Source organism: Molossus molossus, unplaced genomic scaffold, assembly GCF_014108415.1.
Source record: "Molossus molossus isolate mMolMol1 unplaced genomic scaffold, mMolMol1.p scaffold_m16_p_20, whole genome shotgun sequence".
Classification (NCBI taxonomy): domain Eukaryota; kingdom Metazoa; phylum Chordata; class Mammalia; order Chiroptera; family Molossidae; genus Molossus; species Molossus molossus.
This window is the reverse complement of record NW_023425356.1, coordinates 38,935,752-38,958,369: the sequence shown is the minus strand read 5'-3', so window position 1 is coordinate 38,958,369 and position 22,618 is coordinate 38,935,752. Positions and strand designations below refer to the sequence as shown.

The 22,618-nt window shown below is 47.8% G+C and overlaps 1 protein-coding gene across 2 annotated transcripts in view; it reads left to right on the top strand.

Moving 5' to 3' along the window:
* Window positions 1–22,618, top strand: part of PTPN14 (protein tyrosine phosphatase non-receptor type 14) — a 163,618-nt gene that overhangs the window by 128,913 nt on the left and 12,087 nt on the right. For both annotated transcript variants that reach the window (XM_036272478.1, XM_036272479.1), the window contains 7 exons: window positions 2,267–2,354; window positions 3,374–3,456; window positions 6,050–6,107; window positions 11,128–11,206; window positions 13,200–14,674; window positions 19,687–19,830; window positions 21,086–21,304. In XM_036272478.1, coding sequence (XP_036128371.1) covers window positions 2,267–2,354; window positions 3,374–3,456; window positions 6,050–6,107; window positions 11,128–11,206; window positions 13,200–14,674; window positions 19,687–19,830; window positions 21,086–21,304 — 2,146 coding nt within the window. The remainder of the gene's footprint in view (window positions 1–2,266; window positions 2,355–3,373; window positions 3,457–6,049; window positions 6,108–11,127; window positions 11,207–13,199; window positions 14,675–19,686; window positions 19,831–21,085; window positions 21,305–22,618) is intronic.

The window sequence follows — 22,618 nt, the reverse complement described above, 5'->3', positions numbered from 1 at the left end:
TACCAAAAACTTCCTAGTAGGCGTCCCCCTGGGTCCCCATCCTGCCATTATTGCTGTCCTTTATTTTCTCTTGCTCTTTGAATAGAGACAGCATTGAAGCGTGAGTGGGGAGAGAGAGCTTTGGGGCTACAGAATAAACTTGACCTGTGGACATACTTGGTCAACTCCATATACCTACAAGAAATTGTAAATTAATTGAGTCACCTATAGAAATGTGTGCAGAGTTGTAACGCTCACGTTTTATGCCCATTTGAAGGCACCCAGGCATTTTGTCCCACACAGTTCTCCGTAGCATGAGAGACTAAATATTCTTGGAACTGATAACTTTCCAACAATACTTGCTCAGTGCTCATTTCGAGATAGTGGTGGTGATTCCTTCAGAGCTAAACTGATGCTTTATTTTTTTTCCTTGAGCCCGGAGCAGTAGACAGGTCTTGCATTCTAGCTATGGAGGTTAAATAGAAGAAAATAGCAAGTTGAAAGTTCACTGATCATAGGCCTCTCAAGTCTCCTTGGGAACTGTTTCCAGGTCTCTTTCTTTAGTACTTATCATGACACCCCTTACAAGGTGGGAGTTTATTTCTGCTATCATGCCACTAGGGGAAGTCGAATGGTGGAGGGAGGAGTCCATTCAGAGTCTTGGCAGTTGACTAGCAGGACCGGAACCAGAGGAAACCAAATAGCTCTCCTCTCTAGAGACCTTCACTGAGAAGCACGTAGCTCTGAGTCCCGGTAGACCCGATCGGATGGAACTGTAAGTTGGCCGGCAGCTGTGCTGAGCACCTGTAGCCAGGGTGGCCCAGCAGCTGGACATAAAACACAGTTGGGAATGGTGTCAGGGAAAGGTAACTGGAGGGAAACCTGGAGCCCAAGGAAGAGAACTCATCATCCCTGATGAACACAGAGAATGTGGCTCGGTCAAGCTCGTGTGCCTGAACGGCCTCATCTCCAAAGTGGAAACTAGAACAGCTGCTTCCTCTACATTGGCAAGTTGGTCAAAGAACTGTGCTCTGTACAGATGGGAGGCAATATTATAACTTTCAGTTCTTTCAGCAGACATTGAGTCCGTGCTGTGTGCCAGGTTCGTGGCTCAGTGCTTGGAATACAGAGATGCAGAAGGCAGAACCTCTACCCAGGGCACGGGGCCTGTGGTCTGGTGTGGTCCAGTTCCTCTCGTTAGGGAGCTAGTCACAGAAATAAGCAATCTTAATGCAATGTGGTGACTGATAAAGGACAACACCAAGTTCTCTCCTAGCATGTGGGTGGTTGGGGTGAGGAAGGGCTTCCCTGAGAAGGGGGCCCCTGAGCTGAGTCTTACAGGAGTCATCCAGACAGGTGGGAATGTAATGAGGAAAAGCACCATGGAGTGAAGTCAGGTGGGCAGGAACCACAGGCTGGGGCCCAGAGTGAAGGCAGACAGTAGTGAGGGATGGTTACAAATAGGTTCCAAGTAGAACGGGAAACAATAGCTTCCCTCCCGTTGTCTGGTGGTTATTTCTGTAAATCACACTGTAGACAAGGTCACCATGAGGAAAGAGGAAGGACAGTGTGTGTTTAGTTCACAAAAATGTGGGCACGATAAATTCACCTCTTAGGTATTTTTTCTAGGTAACATAATCAGTAATACATTACAGCACAGAGTCCATGTGGATTCTTTGGCGTAGATTCCGGGAACGTTTGACGTTCAAATAATGTGTTCCTCCATCGTTAAAAGCCAGGATCACGAGAAATACTTTGTCAGATTGGAAACGTGAATAACAAGGCAGCAGAAGTCCCTTGCAAATGTCCTTCCGACCAGTCAGAAAGGAAAGGATGCTTTATGGATAACAGTATCTAGAAATAGTTTACATAGGATTTAAAAAAAAAATTTTCTTTATTGATTTTAGAGAGAGAGAAAGGGAAAGAGAGAGACATAGAAACGTCGATGAGAGAGAACATCGACTGGCCGCCTCCTGCATGCCCCCCACTGGGGATTGGGCCCACAACCTGGGCATGTGCCCTGATCAGGAGTCAACAGGGACCTCTTGGTACAGGAGTCGACGAGCCACACTGGCCGGGCTTACATAAGATTTTTAACTATTTAAATAGTTGCATGTTTGCATTTTCTGTACTTTCCTGCCTCGAGAGAAGGAACATTTTGCTTTTGAAAATAGGGCTGCATCATCCTTTACAAAATCAGACTCAGCAGTAGCCAGTGGCTCCCTGTGCGGGTTCGTACGTGCGTGGGTGGTCTTGGGGCCAACACAGCTGCCTTTCTTTTGAGCAGGTGGAATGATATGGGGAACATCACTCATAACAAGTCGACCATTCTGGTGGAGCTCATCAACAAAGAAGAGACGGTGCTCTTTCACACGGTGAGCAAAGTGGGCGCAGGCAGGGTCCGCAGGCAGCGTGCTCTCTGACTTCTCAGCTCATACCATCATCCTTCCCTTGCTCTCCAAACCTTGAGAGAATAAATAGTCTACGGAACCGAAGCTTCCGGTGCTTGCCCAGTGCTGTCGTTGCTGGTTTCAGGATCGTGGTAGTGATTTCACTCTGCTCCCTGTGCAAGCGGAGGCTGGACTCTCGGATTTGGGTTCCTCCACCTGCCTTACTTGTGATGGAGCGTGTTGTCCGGCAGACCGCCTTCCTCCGCGGTCTAGTTGCAGCCCTCGCCAAGTGACCTCTGATTCTCTTGCATGGCGTTTTCCTTTGCTGGCTGGCCTGGGTTTTCTTTCCCATCGTAGCCCAAGCCTCATCTGGAGCCGGGGGAGCGATGGCCCTCCTGTTGCAGGCCTCCTGGAGAGCCAGAGCTGCTCCTGCGTCTCCCTGCCTCCCATGTAACGATGCTTGGTGCTCATTCCATGCTCTGCCTTGATTCGTTCATTCATGTTTATTTTATATTCAAAAAAGTTTTTTTACTTTATTGATTTTACAGAGTGAGGAAGGGAGAGAGAGAGAGATACATCGATGAGAGAGAACATCGATTGGCTGCCTCCTGCATGCCCCCGACTGGGGATCGGGCCCCCAACCTGGGCATGTGCCCTGACCAGGAATTGAACCGGCGACCTCTTGGTGCGTGGGTCGATGCTCAACCACTGAACCACAACGGCCAGGCCATTCATTTATTTTTAAAGCATGTGGTTGGGAATGACGTGAAGACATGCCAGTTCATCACCGCGACCCCTACGCCTTGGGCATGACGGATTCCTTAGCAGACAGTCTCGTCTTATTGTCTTTGGGCGGGTTTCACATGCAGCCACTGGGTTTCAGCACCTTGGTTTGGGGCTCAGGGTGTTATTTTGTGATTGACAAGAAGGGAAGAAGGGCTGTGTCCCTGTTGATAACCAAAGAAATGTTTATTTTTTTCCTCTGTCTCTTTTCTTCCCCCAAGGATGATATTGACAACGCCAAGTACATTTCTCGCTTGTTTGCTACACGGCACAAGTTTTACAAACAAAATAAAATCTGCACTGAGTAAGTAAACATTCGGTCCGCGCTCTCAGCGATGGTTTGGTCAGATCAGATTCATGTGCTTTGGGGATGTTGGCGGCGGCTTTGTTCCGTTCGCCCTCCTCCCCCGTTCCTTGTAGAAGCTAAAGGACGGCGTTCAAGCCGGGCAGGAGTGAGAGAGCTTTAATGATGAAAACTGTGTGGTGTAGTTAGTACCGACGCCCGGGGAGAAAATAATTCACAAATTGACTGTGACGGTTGGACTGCCTGCATGGCGTGGCTCACAGTCACCAGTTAGTGCGTTTCCACCCTCTGCCATGGGTTTGGAGGAGCTGAGCCGTTCCCAGTTTGCCAGGGTGCCCTTCGCATCAGATGTGGAGGATGTTCAGAAGTGTGTGACACGGTGACGAGCCAGCTTGAAAGAGAAGAAGCTCCTGTCATCCTCAGCCCCGTTCCGCTTACACAGTTGGGTAACCCCGTGTGTGCTTCTGGGTCATGTCATCTCCCTGTAAATGAGAGGCCAGGGTAATTAGAGGGAGGCTCGAGGACGCTAATAGATGTCACAAATCCGTGTGTGTGTTTTAAATTTCATTTGGAAATACAGACGATAAAGGGAGTGTGATGAGGGAACTCAGACGTGACCTGACCTCGGATGCAGCGCGCCGGGGCTCCCGCTAATGTTGCCTCTGCCTTGATTGCCTTCAAAAGATGTTCCTCAGCGGAGGACATCGGCCGATGGGGCGCCCAAGGGGGTTAATTTCGTTTCAAAGACCTTCGGGGATGTAAATGCAAGAGAGGACTGCCTCTCTACTCCCCCAGTGGACACATCCAAGAGTGTGCAAGTGTGGTCCTAAAGCAGTTTCTGCCGAAGAGTGCGTTTTACCAGAGCATCATTGGGTTCTGCAGGCTTTTTTCTCTATACGACGGAGACTCTTTCAAAGCAGTCACGGCAATTGGCCACCGGCAGAGTCTGGAAGTGTGTCTGATGGTGTCAGGTCCGCCAGCGGAGTTTGCACATGTAAATCAGAAGGGCGGTGATCAGGGAGTGGCACATGAAATAGCCCAAGGTTGCTCGGGGGGTGCACCTGCGCACTCACACCGTTCTGTTGGGGAGACTCCCTCTAGGTCATTGCTTTGCCGTTCTGCTTTGCTGTTGCCTTCCACTTGGGGGGGTGTCTTTGACATTAACAAGCATTCTATCATTGTCTTCTGTACGATGAATTAAAAAGTATGTGGAGAACTGAATTTAACTGCAATAAAATTCTGGTTTGACCATTCCTCAGCAAGTAGATTTACTATGAAATTTACTGGTTATTTGTATTTCTTGGTGGTCTTAGAACATCGGCGACCATCACGTATCAGACTGAAAAGAAAGGAAATTACATTTTTCCTTTCTACTTTTGTAAGAACCATTCTTTTCTTCTTCCTCACCAGTTATGGGAGGTTCCTAACTTCTTACGTGATAAAAACCGGGACTCTCTTCAGAGTAACCCGCCCCCCCAAAACACACAGTAAATTCTGAATATAGTTTCAGAGTCTCAGCACAGGCTACAACATTCAGGCCTGGGACACCCCCCTGGAGTCTTATGAAACTAGTATCACCTTATCAACATAATTCTGCAGAGGTCTTCACTCTCTGACTCACGAAAGACTGTCACAGATATTTTTTCTCTCATAATTACTGCGGTCACCTGTTAATACAGCTCCAGGGAATGGTTGCTTATTTCTTGACTTAGATAGAAAAAATGTGCAGGACAAAGGCAACAATAGGTCTAATAATATTGTACTTGGCCAGTTAAAAAAAAAAAAAAAAAAAGCCCAATATTTCTATATTGATTTTATCGTTTCATTAAAAAAGATATCACCAAAAAGGTAGGAAAGGTGAGATATCACAATGAGGAAAGTGCTTTCAGTCGAAGAATTTTAGCTTGATGGCCAACTCTTCATGTCCTGCTTTTGTTGTTGCTGCTGCTTGTTCTTCAAATTAATCAGTGAGGAGAGTGGACAGTGGAATTCTGGACTTTGGGACTTGTTTCTCAAAGGCACCTTTGATTCCGGTTCTTAAAAATTTGACAATACTCTTAGTCCTCCCTCATTTTTATCTCTGCATTTAAAAAATTCATGCCGATTCTCAGTCTCGAAAGGATTTGCTCAGATGAATATTTGCAATTTTTATTATCTCAATTAAAAAATACTTTTATACCTCAGTACATTTATTTTGGATTTTTATTTTTTTGTTTTACTGGCAGTATTTAAAAATATATATATATTTTAATGAAAGATTTTACACATACACAAAGGTACAAAGAATACAGTTTTTAAAAACCCATGTAATACTGGTGAAATGTTTGCCTTTCTCATTTCCCTCAGAATCATTCTTTAGAAATAAGCCTCATTCTTCTACTATTAGTTTGTAAAACTTTTTGTCAAAGTCCCGTATGTTCCAAACATTTTGAAAACAAAGAAAAGAATGAAAAAGGAAATCGGAATTGTTCTTAGCTTTGCCAACCCAGAAATAATGTTGCTGTTAGTCTGGCCACTTCCCCCTTTTCTCCCTTTCTGTCTGTCTTGTATCTAGTAAATAATGACCATTCTTATTCTTCAACTTTTCATGTAGACAATCAAACTCTCCACCCCCCATCCGACGCCAGCCCACCTGGAGCCGATCGTCTCTGGTACGTATAAAATATTCAGGAATCAGTTAGTCTGTGCAGTGGGGACAGAGTGTCCTTTCGTTACACATTTGGGAGGAGGGGCGCCTAGGGTGTTGTGATCAGGCGAGAATGCAGAACAAGCAGGTGTGGACACCCGTCTATACCACTGTGCCCATTGTGCCCGTGACTTCTCTCAGTGAGACTCAAAGCTCACCCCTGTGAGTGAGTCTTTTTTTTTTTTTAAATATGTTTTTATTGATTTTTTTTAGAGAGAGATGAAGGGGGAGAGAGATAGAAACATCGATGTGAGAGAGAGGCATCCATCGGCTGCCTCCTGCACACCCCTACTGGGGTTCGAGCCCTCAGCCTGGGCATGTGCCCTGACTGGGCCACACCAGCCGGGCCCCATGAGTCTTATTCCAGAGTGATGAGACCATGTTCCTTCAGCATGTAACCTACTGTGTCCACTTGTTCTCATCAGTGGTTTTATCACTGTTTCTACGTGTTAGATGTAGACATGTCTTCAGGTATAAGCTCCACAAATTCTGCTGTGTTCACAGTCATAGAGTTTAATAAACTAATCAGAAAATGCTTTCTAATTTTTTTTTAAAACTTTTTTTTTCTTTATTGATTTGAGAGAGAGGAAGGGAAAGAGAGAGAGAAACATCAATGAGAGAGAACATTGATTGGCTGCCTCCTGCATGCCCCCCACTGGGGATCGGGCCCACAACCTAGGCATGTGCCCTGACTGGGAATCGAACCAGCGACCTCTGGGTATATGGGTCGAGCTTTTTAATTTTTTATTGATTTTTTTTTTTTGGAGGTTGGGGTGGGGGAATGGAGAACTTTGATGCAAGAGGGAAACATTGCTCGATTGTCTCCTGTTGTGCTCTGACTGGGGATCGAACCTAACCCGGGAATGTACCCTGACCAAGAATCGAACCTGCCACCTTGTGGTGTACAGAATGAAGCTCCAACCAACCTGAGCCACACTGGCCAGGGCAGAAAATGCTTTTTAAAAGAGCAGAAATCGAATAAGTCTAGTTGATCGTCTCAGGTAAAATACTGCATGGGGAAGATTGATTGTACTTTCCCCGACTGGAAGGGCCATAGAATTTGAGTTGATCCACTTTTATACCTAACATTAACTTTTTTTTTTTTAACTGCTTTCCTCATGTGAATAAGGAAACACAACTCTAATTTCAATACCTGTGTTTTGTCTAAGGCTGTGTTTTATTTTGAGGATTACTTAAGGATAATACAATAGAAAGATGTTGAAGAATTAATTTCCTTTATACTTTTCTACTGGTTTGAAGTCATAATTCTTTATTTTAGGTTATGATTTTTTTATATATGATTAAAATAAACATGTGACTTTTCAATTTTTCTAGATGAACAGTTTTTTTTAGTCTATAGAAGAATAAAATTGAATTTTTAAATACACAATATTTATAGTATATACAAGAATTGTTTAACTTGTCTTTTAAAATGAAAGTTTTGAGGATTTTTCTTTTTAAATGCATAGACATGAACTCCCAGAATTCTAGAGTTGGGCCATTATATCAGCACATAATTCCTGAGAATCGTGTGGATATTACTAATCTTGACATTCTGCACAGTGTCTCACAAGTGGCCCTTGATTTGGAGATCAAGGGGGTCACTTTGAGCCCTTCCCCTGGAGTAATAGCAGATTTGTTCGTGGCACCAGTTTCTTTCTTCTTCTTCTTTCTTCATATGCCTTTTCTTTTCCCTTCTTTGGCCCCTACATGTCCTAGTGGTGAGATTCTTTTTTCTCTGTGCCCACGGAACGCCCCGGGAAGCCACGTGTTCTCAGGCTTTCCTGCGATCTAATCTCATTCTGATTGTTGGAGAGGATGCCAAAGCTTTCCTCTTGGATTTGGATGAAGACCGTCTACAGGAAGCCACAGTTATGCCCTTGAGGAATAAACCATCTCACCAAGAGGTCCTTGGGATGAGTAAGAGTAAAACCAGATCACAGTGTCTCCTCTGGCTTCCTTGCCGATACCCAGGATGCCTGGCGACTCTTTCTCGGGCCCTTCTGCTGCCTGTATTATGGCATCCAATTGGCCTTGGTATTAGCAGGTCTGGAAAGAAATAGAATAATATAGTAGAATGTCTGAGAGGGACAAGTAATAGAATCCTGAAATGGTGTCGGGAGGATTGCTTGATTTTCCTTTGCCTGTATATTTATGCCAGTTCATAAACAGTCCCTGATTTTTACTTTTTGGATTTTTATTTTTTGTTAATCCTCACCCAAGGATATTTCCCCATTGATTTTTAAATAGAGTGGGAAAGAGGTAGGGAGGGAGAGAGAGAGAAATATCGATGTGAGAGAGAGACACATCGATTGTTGCCTTCTACACAACCCCAATGGGGGCTGGGGATTGAACCTGCAACCCAGGTACATGCCCTTGACCAGGAATCAAACCTGAGACCCTTTGGTCCTTGGGCCAACTCTCTGACCGCTGAGCCAAACCAGCCAGGGCAGATTATTATTATTTTTAAAAAGAGCAATAGAAGGCAGTAAGCCAGCATTGCCTGCCGTTTATTTTGACTCCCTCGTATGAATCCCTCCCCACTGTTGATTTCTTAAGCCTCAAAACTGGTTGTCCTACCCTGGAAAAACTGAATTGAGTTATGGATTACTAAGCAGAGGACAAATATTTTTAAATTGCAACTGAAAACCCAGCCATATGGAAATTTGGAAATATTGAGAGCTGATATAACACCCTTTCTTTGGTGCCCTCAACTTTCTTACCTTAATTTCAGTTCTTTACTTCTTCTCCCCAGATTCTTTTTAAGTTTTGAATTCCTTGTATTATTTGTAGCAGAGGAAACGGTAGATGCGTTATTCACTGAGCTTCAGACTTTGAGTACTCATCTTCTGTTGAGAGATACTGAGAAAGTGTGACCCCTGCTGGCTTTGTTTTTGTTTGTTTTTGGCTTGATCTCAGCTTTTCTCCAAAAGCAGTCCCATTTCAACGAATATCTGTGAGACTAATTTAAAATAATCAAGTGGAAATATAAGAGATCATTCTTCTTGGTGGTTTCCAGTTTTAAAGTTTAAAATTTTTTAGCATCAAAACTCTTCAAACGAACTCTCCCCTGGAAACCCAGTATATAAATGAAATGGATCCTATTTGGTAGAGGGAGGGGGTGGGGGGCTTGATGCTTGGGATCATAGCAGCGAGACCGGATTTGATGTCCTTTGTTGGCTCACCAAATTTTGAACTCATCTAAGCATTTTTTTGTACTTAAAAAAAAAAGTTCTACCCTCCACTGCAGCCAGAAGTGATTTGGATTGAGTCTAAATGGCAACTTTTAAGAGTCTTATGGAGAAGATTCTTCCCTGGAGGGTAGGTGGTTGACATGGATTCTCCGCAGGGCCCCCCATGGGGTCCTGCAGTAGGAGGCCAGTGTGTGGTCTTGAGGACCACATGCTCGTAGTTGTGGATGACATGTCCAGTTTTTACATACATTTCCAGTGGGCCCAGGCCAGCACTACCCTGTCCCCGTTTGAGGTCAATGTGGCTGTGTGCGTGGGTCATAGGTGTAGCCATGACGATGTGCACGAGCTTGCGACCCCTGGAGGGAGCCAGTGGTGAATGGAATGAAACGTGGTGCTCTTGATTCTCCTTATTTCCTAAGCGGAGCCTAATAATGTATGTGTTCTGTGTTCTTCCTGAAGGAAAGGCATTGGTTAGACATGTACTTTACAAAGTGCCCCCCCATGTGACTGTCTAATCACTGTGCTGTGCACCTGCAACTCATACAGAACAATATTGAATGTCAACTGTAATTGAAAAATAAAATTTAGCCCTGGATAGTTTGCTCAGTGGTTAGAGCATTGGCCCACAGACCAAAGAGTTGTGGGTTCGATTCTGGTCAAGGGCATGTACCTCGGTTGTGGTTCGATCCCTGGCCCTGGTCGGGGTCGTGCAGGAGGCAACCAGTCCATGTGTCTCAAGCACATTGATGTTTCTCTCTCTCTCCCTCCCTCTTTTACCCTCCCTCCTTCCCGCCCACTCTATCTGAAGATAAATGGAAAACTGTCCTCAGGTGAGGATTTAGAAAAAGAAAATTTTAAAAGCCAACGACGAGGGTGTCAGTTTTAGATCCGTATTGTCTCGTGTGTGTAGAGGAAAAAGTGCAGTTTGTTTCTTGGAGAGAGTGGGTTTGTGTGGTCACACTAACACTCACGACAGTCCAGCATTTCCTAGCCATTGTCAGTGTGTTTTACTCATGTATGAATTTTTGTTCTATTAAAAAAAAAGGCATTGGGAGCTCTGTAGGTGTATGAGAAAGTAGATCATAAATAGATGTATTCATGGCGATTGTAGCCTCTGTCTTTCTCACCTTGAACCAGCCTCCTGCTTCTCCTGTCTGGTTCCTCAGTCCTAGCTTCTGATGGGGTGAGGGTGCGGATGAGGAGGGAGAGGTGGGTGAAGGGTAGAGGGAGAGCAGCCCAGTGTGCTCCCCTGCGGATGGGGGTGAGAGATGGGGACTGCTGCTTGCGGGGCTGTACCCTGCGACAGCTGAGGACCACGTGCACCAAGGCCCGCCCACTTTGCGCCGAGGCCCGCCCACCTTGCCCGAGGCCCGCCCACCTTGCGTCGAGGCCCGCCCACCTTGCCCGAGGCCCGCCCACCTTGCCCGAGGCCCACCCACCTTGCGCCGAGGCCCGCCCACCTTGCCCGAGGCCCGCCCACCTTGCGCTGAGGCCCGCCCACCTTGCGCCGAGGCCCGCCCACTTTGCCCGAGGCCCACCCACCTTGCGCCGAGGCCCGCCCACCTTGCCCGAGGCCCGCCCACCTTGCGCCGAGGCCCACCCACCTTGCCCGAGGCCCACCCACCTTGCGCCGAGGCCCGCCCACCTTGCCCGAGGCCCACCCACCTTGCGCCGAGGCCCGCCCACCTTGCCCGAGGCCCGCCCACCTTGCGCCGAGGCCCGCCCACCTTGCGCCGAGGCCCACCCACCTTGCGCCGAGGCCCACCCACCTTGCTGTGTTCTCTGTTTCAGCCCCGGCAGCAGCCCTACATCTTGCCTCCCATGCACGTCCAGTGTGGCGAACACTACTCCGAAACACACACTTCGCAAGGTAACTCCGGCTTCCTATTCCCCTTCTTAAGACGGGTAGTCCAGGATGGGTAAGCAGTCAAGAAGACTTTTTTTTTCCCCAGATGACAGTGATGCTTTCGTTTTTAATCTTGTCATTGTCTGAATGGCCGCAGGCAGCAGCTTCGATTTGTGAAAAGCGTAGACTATCATTTACCCCCGAGAGAGGGATTCCCCCAGAACTGGCCGCGAAGAGTTGGGAGAAGGCACGAGCAGGGTTCTGGTCTCTGCCCTCTCGTGAGTGGGCTTAGAGAGGAGGGAGTGGCAGCAGAGCCCCACGGAGCACCCTCCACCCTCATCGCCAGCGTCACAAAGTTCGGAGCAGTCAGATTTTCACCGTGACAGAGCATAGGCATCTAGAATAATAGAAAGAAATGCACAAATAATCTCAACCCTCCACACGAGCTATGGCTTTTTCCCATCTCCCAGCAGCCTCTCTCCAAGCATTTGCAAAGGAAATCTGTCCTGTTTCTCTTTGAACTCCCATGCAAGATGTGTGAAAAAACTCCATTCAATAGTAATTACTGGAATAATAATATTTACAGAGAACGTCCTCTCCTTAGCACCTGCAGTGTATTATCTCATTCGATCCTCAAAATAAACCTGAGAGATGAGATAGAGACCACTGTGGTTTTGATTTACGAATACACAACTGGGACGCAGTAAGGCTGTTGTTGAAGGAGCTCGGACAGGAAACTCAGTGTCTTCACCCTCAAGCCGATGCCCTTAATCATGACACTAACTGCATCTCAAAGAAGGAATGCTATTAAATGTTGAATGCTGACAGTTTACGTGGAAAAATTCTTTCTATATTACCTGCCCATTTCGAATCTCTCTGCACTGTCAGTGTGAGCATGAAAACTAAGATCGTTAAGGCTGTTTAATTTAATACAACATGACTGTTTATCAGCAGACTAGCAAGGTCACCCTGTTTCCCTGGGAAGGCACCAACACCCACCAAACATAGAGGCAGCTGAGTGCAGCCCTTGTCTCCAGGGTCTCCTGGCTTCTTGACTGTCTCACCTCATCTGCTCCATGACCCTCTCCTCTTCAGGCGGCTAAGTATTCACAGCCACCTTTTCTGGTTTTCACCTTGTCTGCCTTTGTCTCTCTCTACTTTGTTCATGCTTAAATCTGTAGCGTGAAAAATGTTTGTAGTTTGCTCTCAGAAAAGTGTTTTGGCAAGAGGTTGCCTCCGTGTGTGTGTGTGTGTGTGTGTGTGTGTGTGTGTGTTTAAGGAACACTGGACGCCTCAAATGGGCCTTAGGTTGCAAATCTGTTGTTTAGCTCTCTAGGTACCTACCTAAACTATGATTAATTCTTACATAGCATGGGCTCAGTGATGAAATCAATTCTAGGGAAGAGTTTTAGGCAGTGGCTGAAAGAACTCCTGGTCCTTATTTTGCCCTCCATGGGTTGCTGGTCACAAGGAGTTAGCCATGCAGGCTGACGTTCTGGCTGCATTATTTGTCTTGTGTCTTAATGATTGCTTAGCAGTCCCTCTGGTAAAGGGACCTTTTTCATTGTAGATGAGCTCCAAGTACACAGTAACTTTAGACCTATCACCCTGTCGAAGTTCTTGGCTTCTTGGCCCAGACAGCCAGTCCTGTTGCTGAGGCCTGAACAAGAGAACAGGTCTACCCAACACGGAGGCCACACTTGTGCCTGATTTCAAAGCTCGGGGCAAAATCAAGAACTTAACAAATCAGGGGGCATTTATTCCAAATGTGCATTGCTTTCTTGATTTGGATTCACTTGTCCTTTTCAGTCTGGTTAAAATGTTCCTTCTGTGTGTGGGCATCTCATCCAGGAAGTTTTCAGGTTTTATGGAGTACATGGGTGGAGACCATGGGCGTGCACTTCTTAGGACTTCTTTAGATTAAGAGCACCCCCCCCACCCCCCCCCCGAGTGCGAGGATGGACTTAATGGAAGCGGATGGCGTGGAGGTTCACGTGCCTCTGTTTACCTCTCGTAGACAGCATTTTCCACGGGAACGAAGACGCCTTCTACGGCAACTCTCACAATAGCCTGGACTTGAGCTACTTAAACGGCACCATCACCAATGGCAGCGTGTGCAGCGTTCACAGTGTCACCTCCCTGAGCTGCTCCCAGAGCTTCATTCAGGCGTCACCTGTCTCTTCCAACCTCAGCATCCCTGGGAGTGACATCATGCGGGCCGACTACATCCCCAGCCACCGGCACAGCGCCATCATCGTGCCGTCATACAGGCCGACCCCTGACTATGACACCGTCATGCGCCAGATGAAGAGGGGGGTCATGCACACAGACAGCCAGAGCCAGTCTCTGCGAAACCTCAACATCATCAACACCCATGCCTACAACCAGCCAGAGGACCTGGTATACAGCCAGCCTGAGATGCGAGAGAGGCATCCCTACACTGTCCCTTATGGGCTACAGGGGGGCTATGGTAACAAACTTGTCGGTCCGTCTGACCAGATGAACCCAAAGAATAACTCGGTGCCCAGCAAGCCGGGCGCTAGTGCCATCTCCCACACAGTGAGCACCCCAGAGCTGGCCAACATGCAGCTCCAGGGCACCCATAACTACAACACGGCCCATATGCTCAAAAACTATCTCTTTAGGCCGCCACCCCCCTACCCGCGGCCCCGCCCTGCCACCAGCACCCCAGACCTGGCCAGCCACCGCCACAAGTACGTCAGCGGCAGCAGCCCCGACCTGGTGACCCGCAAAGTGCAGCTGTCCGTGAAGACCTTCCAAGAGGACAGCGCTCCGGTGGTGCACCAGTCTCTGCAGGAGGTGAGCGAGCCGCTCACGGCCACCAAGCACCACAGCACGGTGAACAAGCGCCACAGCCTGGAGGTGATGAACAGCATGGTGCGGGGCATGGAGGCCATGACGCTCAAGTCGCTCAACATCCCCATGGCTCGGCGCAACACGCTCCGGGAGCAGGGGCCCCCCAAGGAGGGGCCCCCGGGCCACGAGGTCCCCCAGCTGCCCTCGTATCACCACAAGAAGACCTTCTCGGATGCCACGATGTTGATCCACAGCAGCGAGAGTGAGGAGGAGGAGGAGAGCGCGGAACCGGTGTCCCGGATCCCTGGGCTCCGGGACAACATGGAGTACAGCGCCCAGCTGCAGGCCGCCTTAGCCCGAATCCCCAACAAGCCCCCTCCCGAGTACCCCGGCCCGAGGAAGAGTGTCAGCAACGGGGCGCTGAGGCAGGACCAGGCCAGCCTGCCCCCTGCCGTCGCCAGAGCCAGGGTGCTGAGGCACGCGCCGGCCAAAGCCGTCAGTGTCTCCCGCGCTGAGCAGCTGGCCGGCAACGGGTCGTCCCTCGGTCCGTCCATCTCAGAACCCGACCTGACGAGTGTGAAGGAGCGGGTCAAAAAGGAGCCGGTGAAGGAGAGACCTGTGTCCGAAATGTTCTCCCTGGAGGACAGCATCATAGAGAGAGAGATGATGATCAGGGTGAGTGCCATCCCCTCCCAGGGCATTTGGGGGGCAGTTATGGATGCTGGTCCCCCACAGCCGCCTCTGCTCCTTGTCCACGAGAACGTTCAGACGCTGAGCAGGGCGCGAGCTCATGCAGAGGGGGCCCGACGGGTTTACAGTCACTTGGTGTATTTCTCAAAACTCCGTTCTTGCCCCTTCCCGTGACCCTCCCATTCACAGGCGTGGACTCGAATGGGTTCATTTGGTGCAAAGTGCAGTGATGGAGCTGGGATGTTTCCGCTTGGCGGTGTTGAAATAAACGTTTTGCTTTTCATTCAGGATCAGATGTACCGTGGGAGCTATGAGGAGCTCACCTTCCTACACCTGTTGGTGTTTTTGTTTGTTTTTTCAGAGGAAAGCATTTCCCCCCCAGTTAGGTATTAAAAGAGCAACATCTCTTGAGAGCTTTCTGTATGGATCTAGGTCAGGATGGCTCACCAGTGTTGACCAGATCATGATGTGTCCAGCTTGATTCTCAGATTTGTTCTTCTTTTATTTATTTATTTATTTATTTATTTTTATTTTACTTTTTTAATCCTCACTCGAGGATATTTTTCTGTTTATTTTCGGATAGGGTGGGAGGGAGAGAAAGGGGGAGAGAGAGAAACATCGATGTGAGAGGGACACATCGACTGGTTGCCTCCTGCACGACCCCCACCAGGGCTGAGGACAAACTGAAACCAAGGTATGTGCCCTTGGCTGGAATTGAACCCTTGACTCATTGGTCCACAGGCTGATGCTCTAACCACTGAGTCAAACCGGCCAGGGCTATTTATTTATTTATTTTTTATTAAATATGTTTTTATTGATTTTTATAGAGTGAGGAAGGGAAGGGGGGAGAGAGAGAAAGAGAGAGAGAGAGAGAGAGAGAGAGAGAGAGAAACATCGATGTGCTAGAGAAGCATCTATTGGCTGCCTCTGGTACACACCACAATTGGAGATTGAACCTGAAATCCGAGTATGTGCCCCAACTGGGAATTGAACTGGTAACATTTCGGTGCATGGGACGATGCTCAACCAACTGAGACACACCAGCCAGGGCCAGGTATTTTTTCACTAGATGTTTAACACAAAGCCAAGAAAATTACAATAAACTTGGAAGGTTACTGTGGAGCTTCAAACCCCCGTTAAGTTTCATCTATTAGGAATTCAGATACACATATGAGACACAAACATCACACACACACACATACTCTCTCTCTCTCGCTCAGCCTGAAATGAAAAACAGTCAAGGACCAATGTTTAAGGAAGCCAAGTTCCTGGGTCCAGGAATCTTAAGTAACAACTTGACTACTTCAGACAAACCTTAGGGACAGTCTCAGCCTCACAGTTTGGAGTGGCACTCGAATGTGGTGCAGGTATAACTTTTCCCACTGTTTGCAAACCCAGAGGGGAATTGCTTGGGCTTCTGCAGTGAAACCTGTCAGCTGGGAGGGAATTCAAGGGTGGGTGCCTTGGGGGAGAGCTTTCCCAGCTTGGAAAAAGTGATTTATTGGTGGGAAGGGATATTCAGCACTTCTTGGCCCCAGGCTTCTTCAACACCACTCAGCATGTCAGCCTCAACTTTGCTGGTTGGCATTTATTGATGCCTCCATGGTCCTGTAGCCTCATTTTGGTCAGATTCCTCCACTTCCCTTGTTCCCTGTATTAAACGAAAGCCTGTAGCCAAACACAGAGGAACAAGGGGGTTTCCACTGTTTGTCCGGGTGCTGGCCCATCCCGTCCATGGGGGTCATCATGAAGAGCCGATTTTACCCTGAACTACAAGTTAAGAACTGCGTTACCCCATCCCTACTTCATTAGCTCCGTTGAAATTTTCCCCAAATCCTGTATCCTTGGGAGCTGAGGGACTGCTCCCTGGGCTGGCATGCTGACCTCAGAACAGGTTTAGAAGGTTCTTCAGCGACCCAGTGTGCCAGACTCGATGGTGACCGTGCCAGACGGTTCTGCCTCTGGCTTTTTAATGAAGAAACTCACCCCAGCCTCCTCCCCATGCCTCAGATGCTTCTCTGCCCTCCCACCAATGGGCAGGTTTTGCCTGGCTTCTTAGGACTAGATAAGAAGAGAAGGCCATCTGGGCCTCTGCAGGATAAGAGAACAGTGAGAAAATTCAGCTCAGTGGGAACCAGAGGGGACAGGTATGGTGAGAATTTGCCCCGTGGCCACCTTTGCCGACTCAGGAGCCGCTTGCCTGTGTAACGGACGATTTCGGGCTGCTGTCTTGATGGCTCCTTTATGGCTCCTCTTGTTGCCTAAAGACATTTTGTGTCTGTCGCCCCAAACCTGGAATCAGCTGCAGGGAAGAGAAAAGGCCAAATCAGATCTTGGAGTTTGGTTTTTTATTTTTATCTCTGGCAATAAGCTGTTTCGATAAGTGAGAAGGAGCTGAGAGAGAGAGTTTATCCCTGGGCTTTCGTTTCTCTCTAGGGGAACTCATGACTTTTTGCCTTCGGCCCAGTTGGTCACCAGACAGGGGACAGAAGCACAGCACTGTTGGGAGGACCTCAGGCCCATCTCCCCAAAAGTATTGCTCTCTCGAAACTTTGCAGAGTTGTGAAACCCATTCCCAGCTCAAGAGATAACAGGAAACAAGTTCTGTCTCATAAAAACAAACTTGCAAGCAAACAAAAAGAAAACGCTAAACTTTAAATGGAAGTTTTTCAAAATGTGCCTGGGAATAGAGAGAGCCGCCAGGTCACTGTTTTCAGGAGTGTCGCACACTCGGGCTAAAAGTGCACGGGGACTTCTCGCACTCGGTCACCGCTAGTCCTCCTCTGAGAAGCTCCTTTTGTTGTCTGGTGGGTGGGCCCCGTGCCTGGAGGAAGCATCTTATCTGAGGGCAGCATCACTCACAAACGCCAGGGCACTCTTCTGACTGCAGGTGGCGCTGAGGAGGTGAGGGTGATGCCATCCCCTCCACCTACAGTCAGAATAACTCTGCACCATGGCCAGCACCACAGTTCCATCGAGACAGTGCTCTCTGGGGAGAAAATGTATAAATGATAGACTAAGAAATGATAGACTAAGAAAAAAACTACCTAAAGGCTTGAAAAGAAACCAGGGAGAAGATGACCCTTTCATCTGTGGCGGCCAAAGGAGTCTGCAGATTGGTTTCACTGCTATGAACATAGGGGTGCGTATATTCTTCCTGACGTGTTTCAGGCTTCTTAGGGTCTATTCCTAGAAGGGGGATCTCTGGGTCAAATGGCAGTTTCAGTTTTGATATTTTGGGGAAGCACAAAATTGTTTTTCACAGTGGCTGCTCCAGTCTGCATTCCCATCAGCAGTGTACTGGAGTCCCCTTTTCTCCACACCCTCGCCAGCACTTGTTGATGGTCGTCATTCTGACAGGTGTGAGGTGATGCCTCATAGTCATTTTAATTTGTCTCTTTCTAATGATTAGAGATATTGACAATTTTGCAATAGCTACGATCTGGAAACAGCCCAAATTTCCATCAGTAGATGAGTGGGTAAGAAAGCTGTGGTACATGTACATAATGGAACACTACGCAGCTGTAAGAAAGAAAGATCTCTTACCCTTTGAGACAACATGGAGGGACCTGGAGAGTGTTAAGCTGAGTGAAATAAGCCAATCAGAGAAAGACAAATACCACATGATCTCACTTATTTAGGGAATATCATGAACAAAATAAGCTGTGGACCAAAACAGATCCAGAGTCATGGAAGTAGGGAATAGACTAACAACCTCAGAGGGGTGGGGGGGGGGGGTGGGAGGGGGGGGAAGAGACAAACCAAAGATCTTATATGCACACATGCACACAATGGATGCAGACATTAGTTTGGGGAAAGCAGGAGCGGGTGGGAGCGGGGAGGAGGGGATCACTGGGGAAAAGGGGGGAACATCTATAATAATACCAACAACAACAACAAAAAAAAATTGGTTTCACTTTTGTTGGGATCAAAATTCAAACTGTGTGAAACTCCTGTTTGCTTGATGAAGTCCCTCCGTTCTTCTGACTTCCAAAACACAAGTATTTGGGGGAAACGCTCCATTTGGGTTGCCTGAGTGAGTAGGAGGTTTTTTTTCACGCCTCAGCCAGCTGAGAGGACATGAGGAAGCACAGCAGGAGACCTAACAACCCAGGCCCTGGCTGGTCCAGTTTCAGACTGTGGTGCAGGTGAGGACAGAGAGACCATCAAAAAGCCCCAAACAAGGGCCAGGTGTCAACATCCAAACCTTTCCCTATGTGGTCTGCTCAGCCCCAAACCCATACTCCCCTATAGCTTAGTCTCCCCAGCGAGGTCCCCGCAGAGTCACGGGGAGCCACAGTGTCCACTGCCTTCTGCCTCTGGGTGAAGCATGAAGGGAATGCCTGGTGGTCGTCTCAGGTGGGGTGACCCTGGGCTTGGGGGTGAGTGGGTTGGCTATACCACGTCAGCTCTCATTCTGGGTTGACATTTCAGGGGTCAGAGGGCCACTGTAGGATTGACATCCTCCCAGTTAGCCCCTCAGAATGGAAACAGCAGGTTTTTCTTTACAATGTATGTATCCAGATCTTGTAACAATGCATCAACCAGTGTTTATGTTATTTTTTTCTTTACCATCTAATCCATATAAAAAGTCCTTCGTTGTGATTGGATTACACTGTTTGTGAAACTGTTTCGCTTTTCCTTGTCCTGTCTTCCAGCAGCCCTTACCCTCCTAAAGTACCTTGCCTTGTACAGTACCTTTTTTTTTTTGGTAAGCGCCCCGTTGCAGGGTGTATTTGTATGGAGCCTTGGCTCTTGTTTGTTTGTTGTTTGTTTGTTTATTCATCTGCTTTACAGTAAAAGCACATGAGTCCTGTAGGAACCAGCATCCTCAGGCACAGTGGGAATTAATGGGGAGGCCGTGTTTGAATTTGCCCTACTAATGGTGGTTGTCTGCATTCCTTGGCTGGGGAGTTACAGATTTGGGGCGATTAAAACACATTCCAGAGCTCCGCTGGTACTATAAACAATGAGAACATGCCTTTTCTTGCCACAAGAATCTGGAGAAGCAGAAGATGGCAGGCCTGGAGGCGCAGAAGAGACCGCTGATGTTGGCAGCGCTGAATGGGCTCTCGGTCGCTCGGGTCTCGGGGCGGGAAGACAGCCGAGCCGATGGCACCCGGATTCCCATGGATGAGAGGGTGAGCGCTGGGCTTGTGAAGCATGTGATTCGTTCCCTGTGCTCTAGGGTTCCAGAGCTCACCTTGCCCAAACATGCCAGCACCACGGTGTATGTGATGAATTAATTCTTCAGTTTAAGATTAGCAAGTCTTGTCGTAGTCAGAGGGTCCCTTCCAGGTATCTGCTGTTTCTTTGTCAAGTTGGCACAGTGACAACTGCCTGAGAGACCATCGCCTCACGGGTCGTGTGGCCGGAGTCGGGTCACTTGGCTTCTTCTGGCCTCTTTCCCTTTTTGCAAACTGAGCAACTTAAACGATTGCTGTCGCTCAGTTTCTGAGATGTTGATGACCGATTAGCATGCATGAGGAAGGATTTTACTCCAGCATTTATACAATTCTCTTACTGTGCCCTTTAAGTTGCAAATGAGCATGCTAGCGGTGAAGACGGTGTTCCTTGAGCTCCTGAAATTGCTATCAGAAGTTAAAGATAGGCTGCAGTGTTGGTAACATTTAGGCTTTTAGATCCTGTTGGTATCTGTGAAGTATTAGAATGTGTGTGTGTGTGTTTTTCATATTATTTTTTAGAGAGAGAAGTAGGGAGAGAGAGAGAAACATCTATGTGAGAGAGAAACATCAACCGGCTGCCTCCTGCACACCCCCTCCTGGGGATTGAGCCCACAGCCCCGGGCACGTGCCCTGACCGGAAATCGAACCAGGACCTCTCAGTTTGTGGAATGATGCTCAGTCCATTGAGCCATACCAGCTGGTGAAAGTATTACGGTGTTTTTAAAGCCAGAAGAGACTTGAGAGGAATTATTTAAGCCAGTTAATACCTATTACTGCCATTCGTAGTTTGGCCATGGGAACAATAAAAGGAGAGGCATTTCCTCCTCAGAACTGCAGGGCCATGGACCAGGCTCATCTGAAAATCCACCCCAGGAAAGTGGGCCATGTACGTGGAGAAAAGGGCATTTGGATAGTTAAATGAACGATCCCTTCACATTAGGACTTTAAATGGGTTAAGGACAAAAATACCAATTTTGAATTTCAGCTCTGGTCTTGCAGATCCATCCTATTGCAGCTATGAGTTAAGAAGGAAATTGGTTATTGGACAAGAAACTAGCGCTGTGGTTAATGATGAGACCAAATGGTCCAGCATCAGTTGGACACCTTGAAACTACTTATTAGCACCGTCACTGTCACTATTTAAAGAAATCTGGTTGTTTCGTTGGGGGATGAGATCAGTCAGTGAGCTGAAGACTGATTTCTGTTGCAGTTCAGAACCCTGAAGAAGAAGCTAGAAGAGGGAATGGTGTTCACGGAATATGAGCAAATCCCAAAGAAGAAGGCGGATGGTATTTTCAGCACGGCAGCTCTGCCCGAAAACGCCGAGCGCAGCCGGATCCGCGAAGTTGTCCCCTATGAGGAGAACCGAGTGGAGCTGATACCCACCAAAGAGAACAGCACAGGTTACATCAACGCCTCGCATATCAAGGTGAGCCAGGAGCGCACTGGGGAGGGTTGTCAAAGACGGCTGGGTTAGAGGTAAAAATGCAGGGAGGAAAAATGTGGGACGGGCTGCCACTGTGCATCTTGGCTCGTCCCCAGGCCCCAAGGGGACGTTTTTGAACTTCTGGGCTTTTCTTACTCAACGGGAAGGGCATGTGTAGCACTGCAGTGAGGAGGAAGCCCAGCAGCCTCGGGGGGAAGTTCCAGTCAGCTGTCTTCTGCAGCTTGCTCCTTACAGAGGCTTGAACTTTTCCTTCTCTCTGTGGGTTATAACTTTCCCAGGAACCCACAGGACAACCTGAGGCTTGTCCTCTCATTTTGTAATTAGTGGACGATGGAGACTTCGGACGTCACAGGCATTGCCTTACTGTCAGTGAAGTTTTGTGATGTTCAAGAGCGACAAAATGCACCCATTCTCCCTTGTAACACTACGGGTGATGCATTTGGTACCCGAAGTCCCAAAGTTGGAGGGTATTTAGAAGAGTGGACTAGTATAAACATAAACCAAGAAGGTGTGCTCGCTAGTGACTCTCGCACGATTTGCCGTATCATTTTCAGTGTCATTACCTTTTAGTTGATTTTTCAGGTACTTCAACCTTTTCATCTCAGTGTTTCATAGGCTTTAAGATTGGTCAGCGTAGTTTGATCCCAGTTAGAGTCCAGAGGTAAGGGTATTTGTATACGTACAGTGAAATGTTTCTGAAATAGCTTACCTTCCTCAGTGTCCTTGATCACAGAACATGTGTGTTTAGAATGTCACCCTTTGCTCTGCCTCTGAAGTAGAAGAATTATTCATGTATTAATGGTAAAACAGTTGCTACAGGATTTTTTTTTTTTAACCTCACCCAAGGATATTTTTTCGGTTTTTTTTGTTCAGTAGAGTGGGTGAGAGGGAGGGAGAGAGAGAAAAAAAAAACATCAACATGAAAGGGACACATCAAGTGGCTGTCTCCCGCACGACCCCAACCAGGGCCGGGGACGAATGGCAACTGAGGTACGTGCCCTTGACAGGAATCGAACCCGCGACTCATTGGCGTGCAGGCTGACGCTCTAACTGCTGAGCCAAACCGGCCAGGGCACTACAGGATATTTTAAACAGTATAAGGTTCACATGATCAGTCTGGTATGGTCAGTAACCGTAGAAACCTGTTTCAGGCTGTGTGTAGTTATTTCCTTTCTTCTTTGGACTTTTCAACTGTAGCCAAATCCTTGGTAGATTCCTTTGAGCCTCCAAAACACAGCCAGATGTCTCACATATCAGTTATAACAGTTTTGATACAAAATATGAGAAGTGTACTGA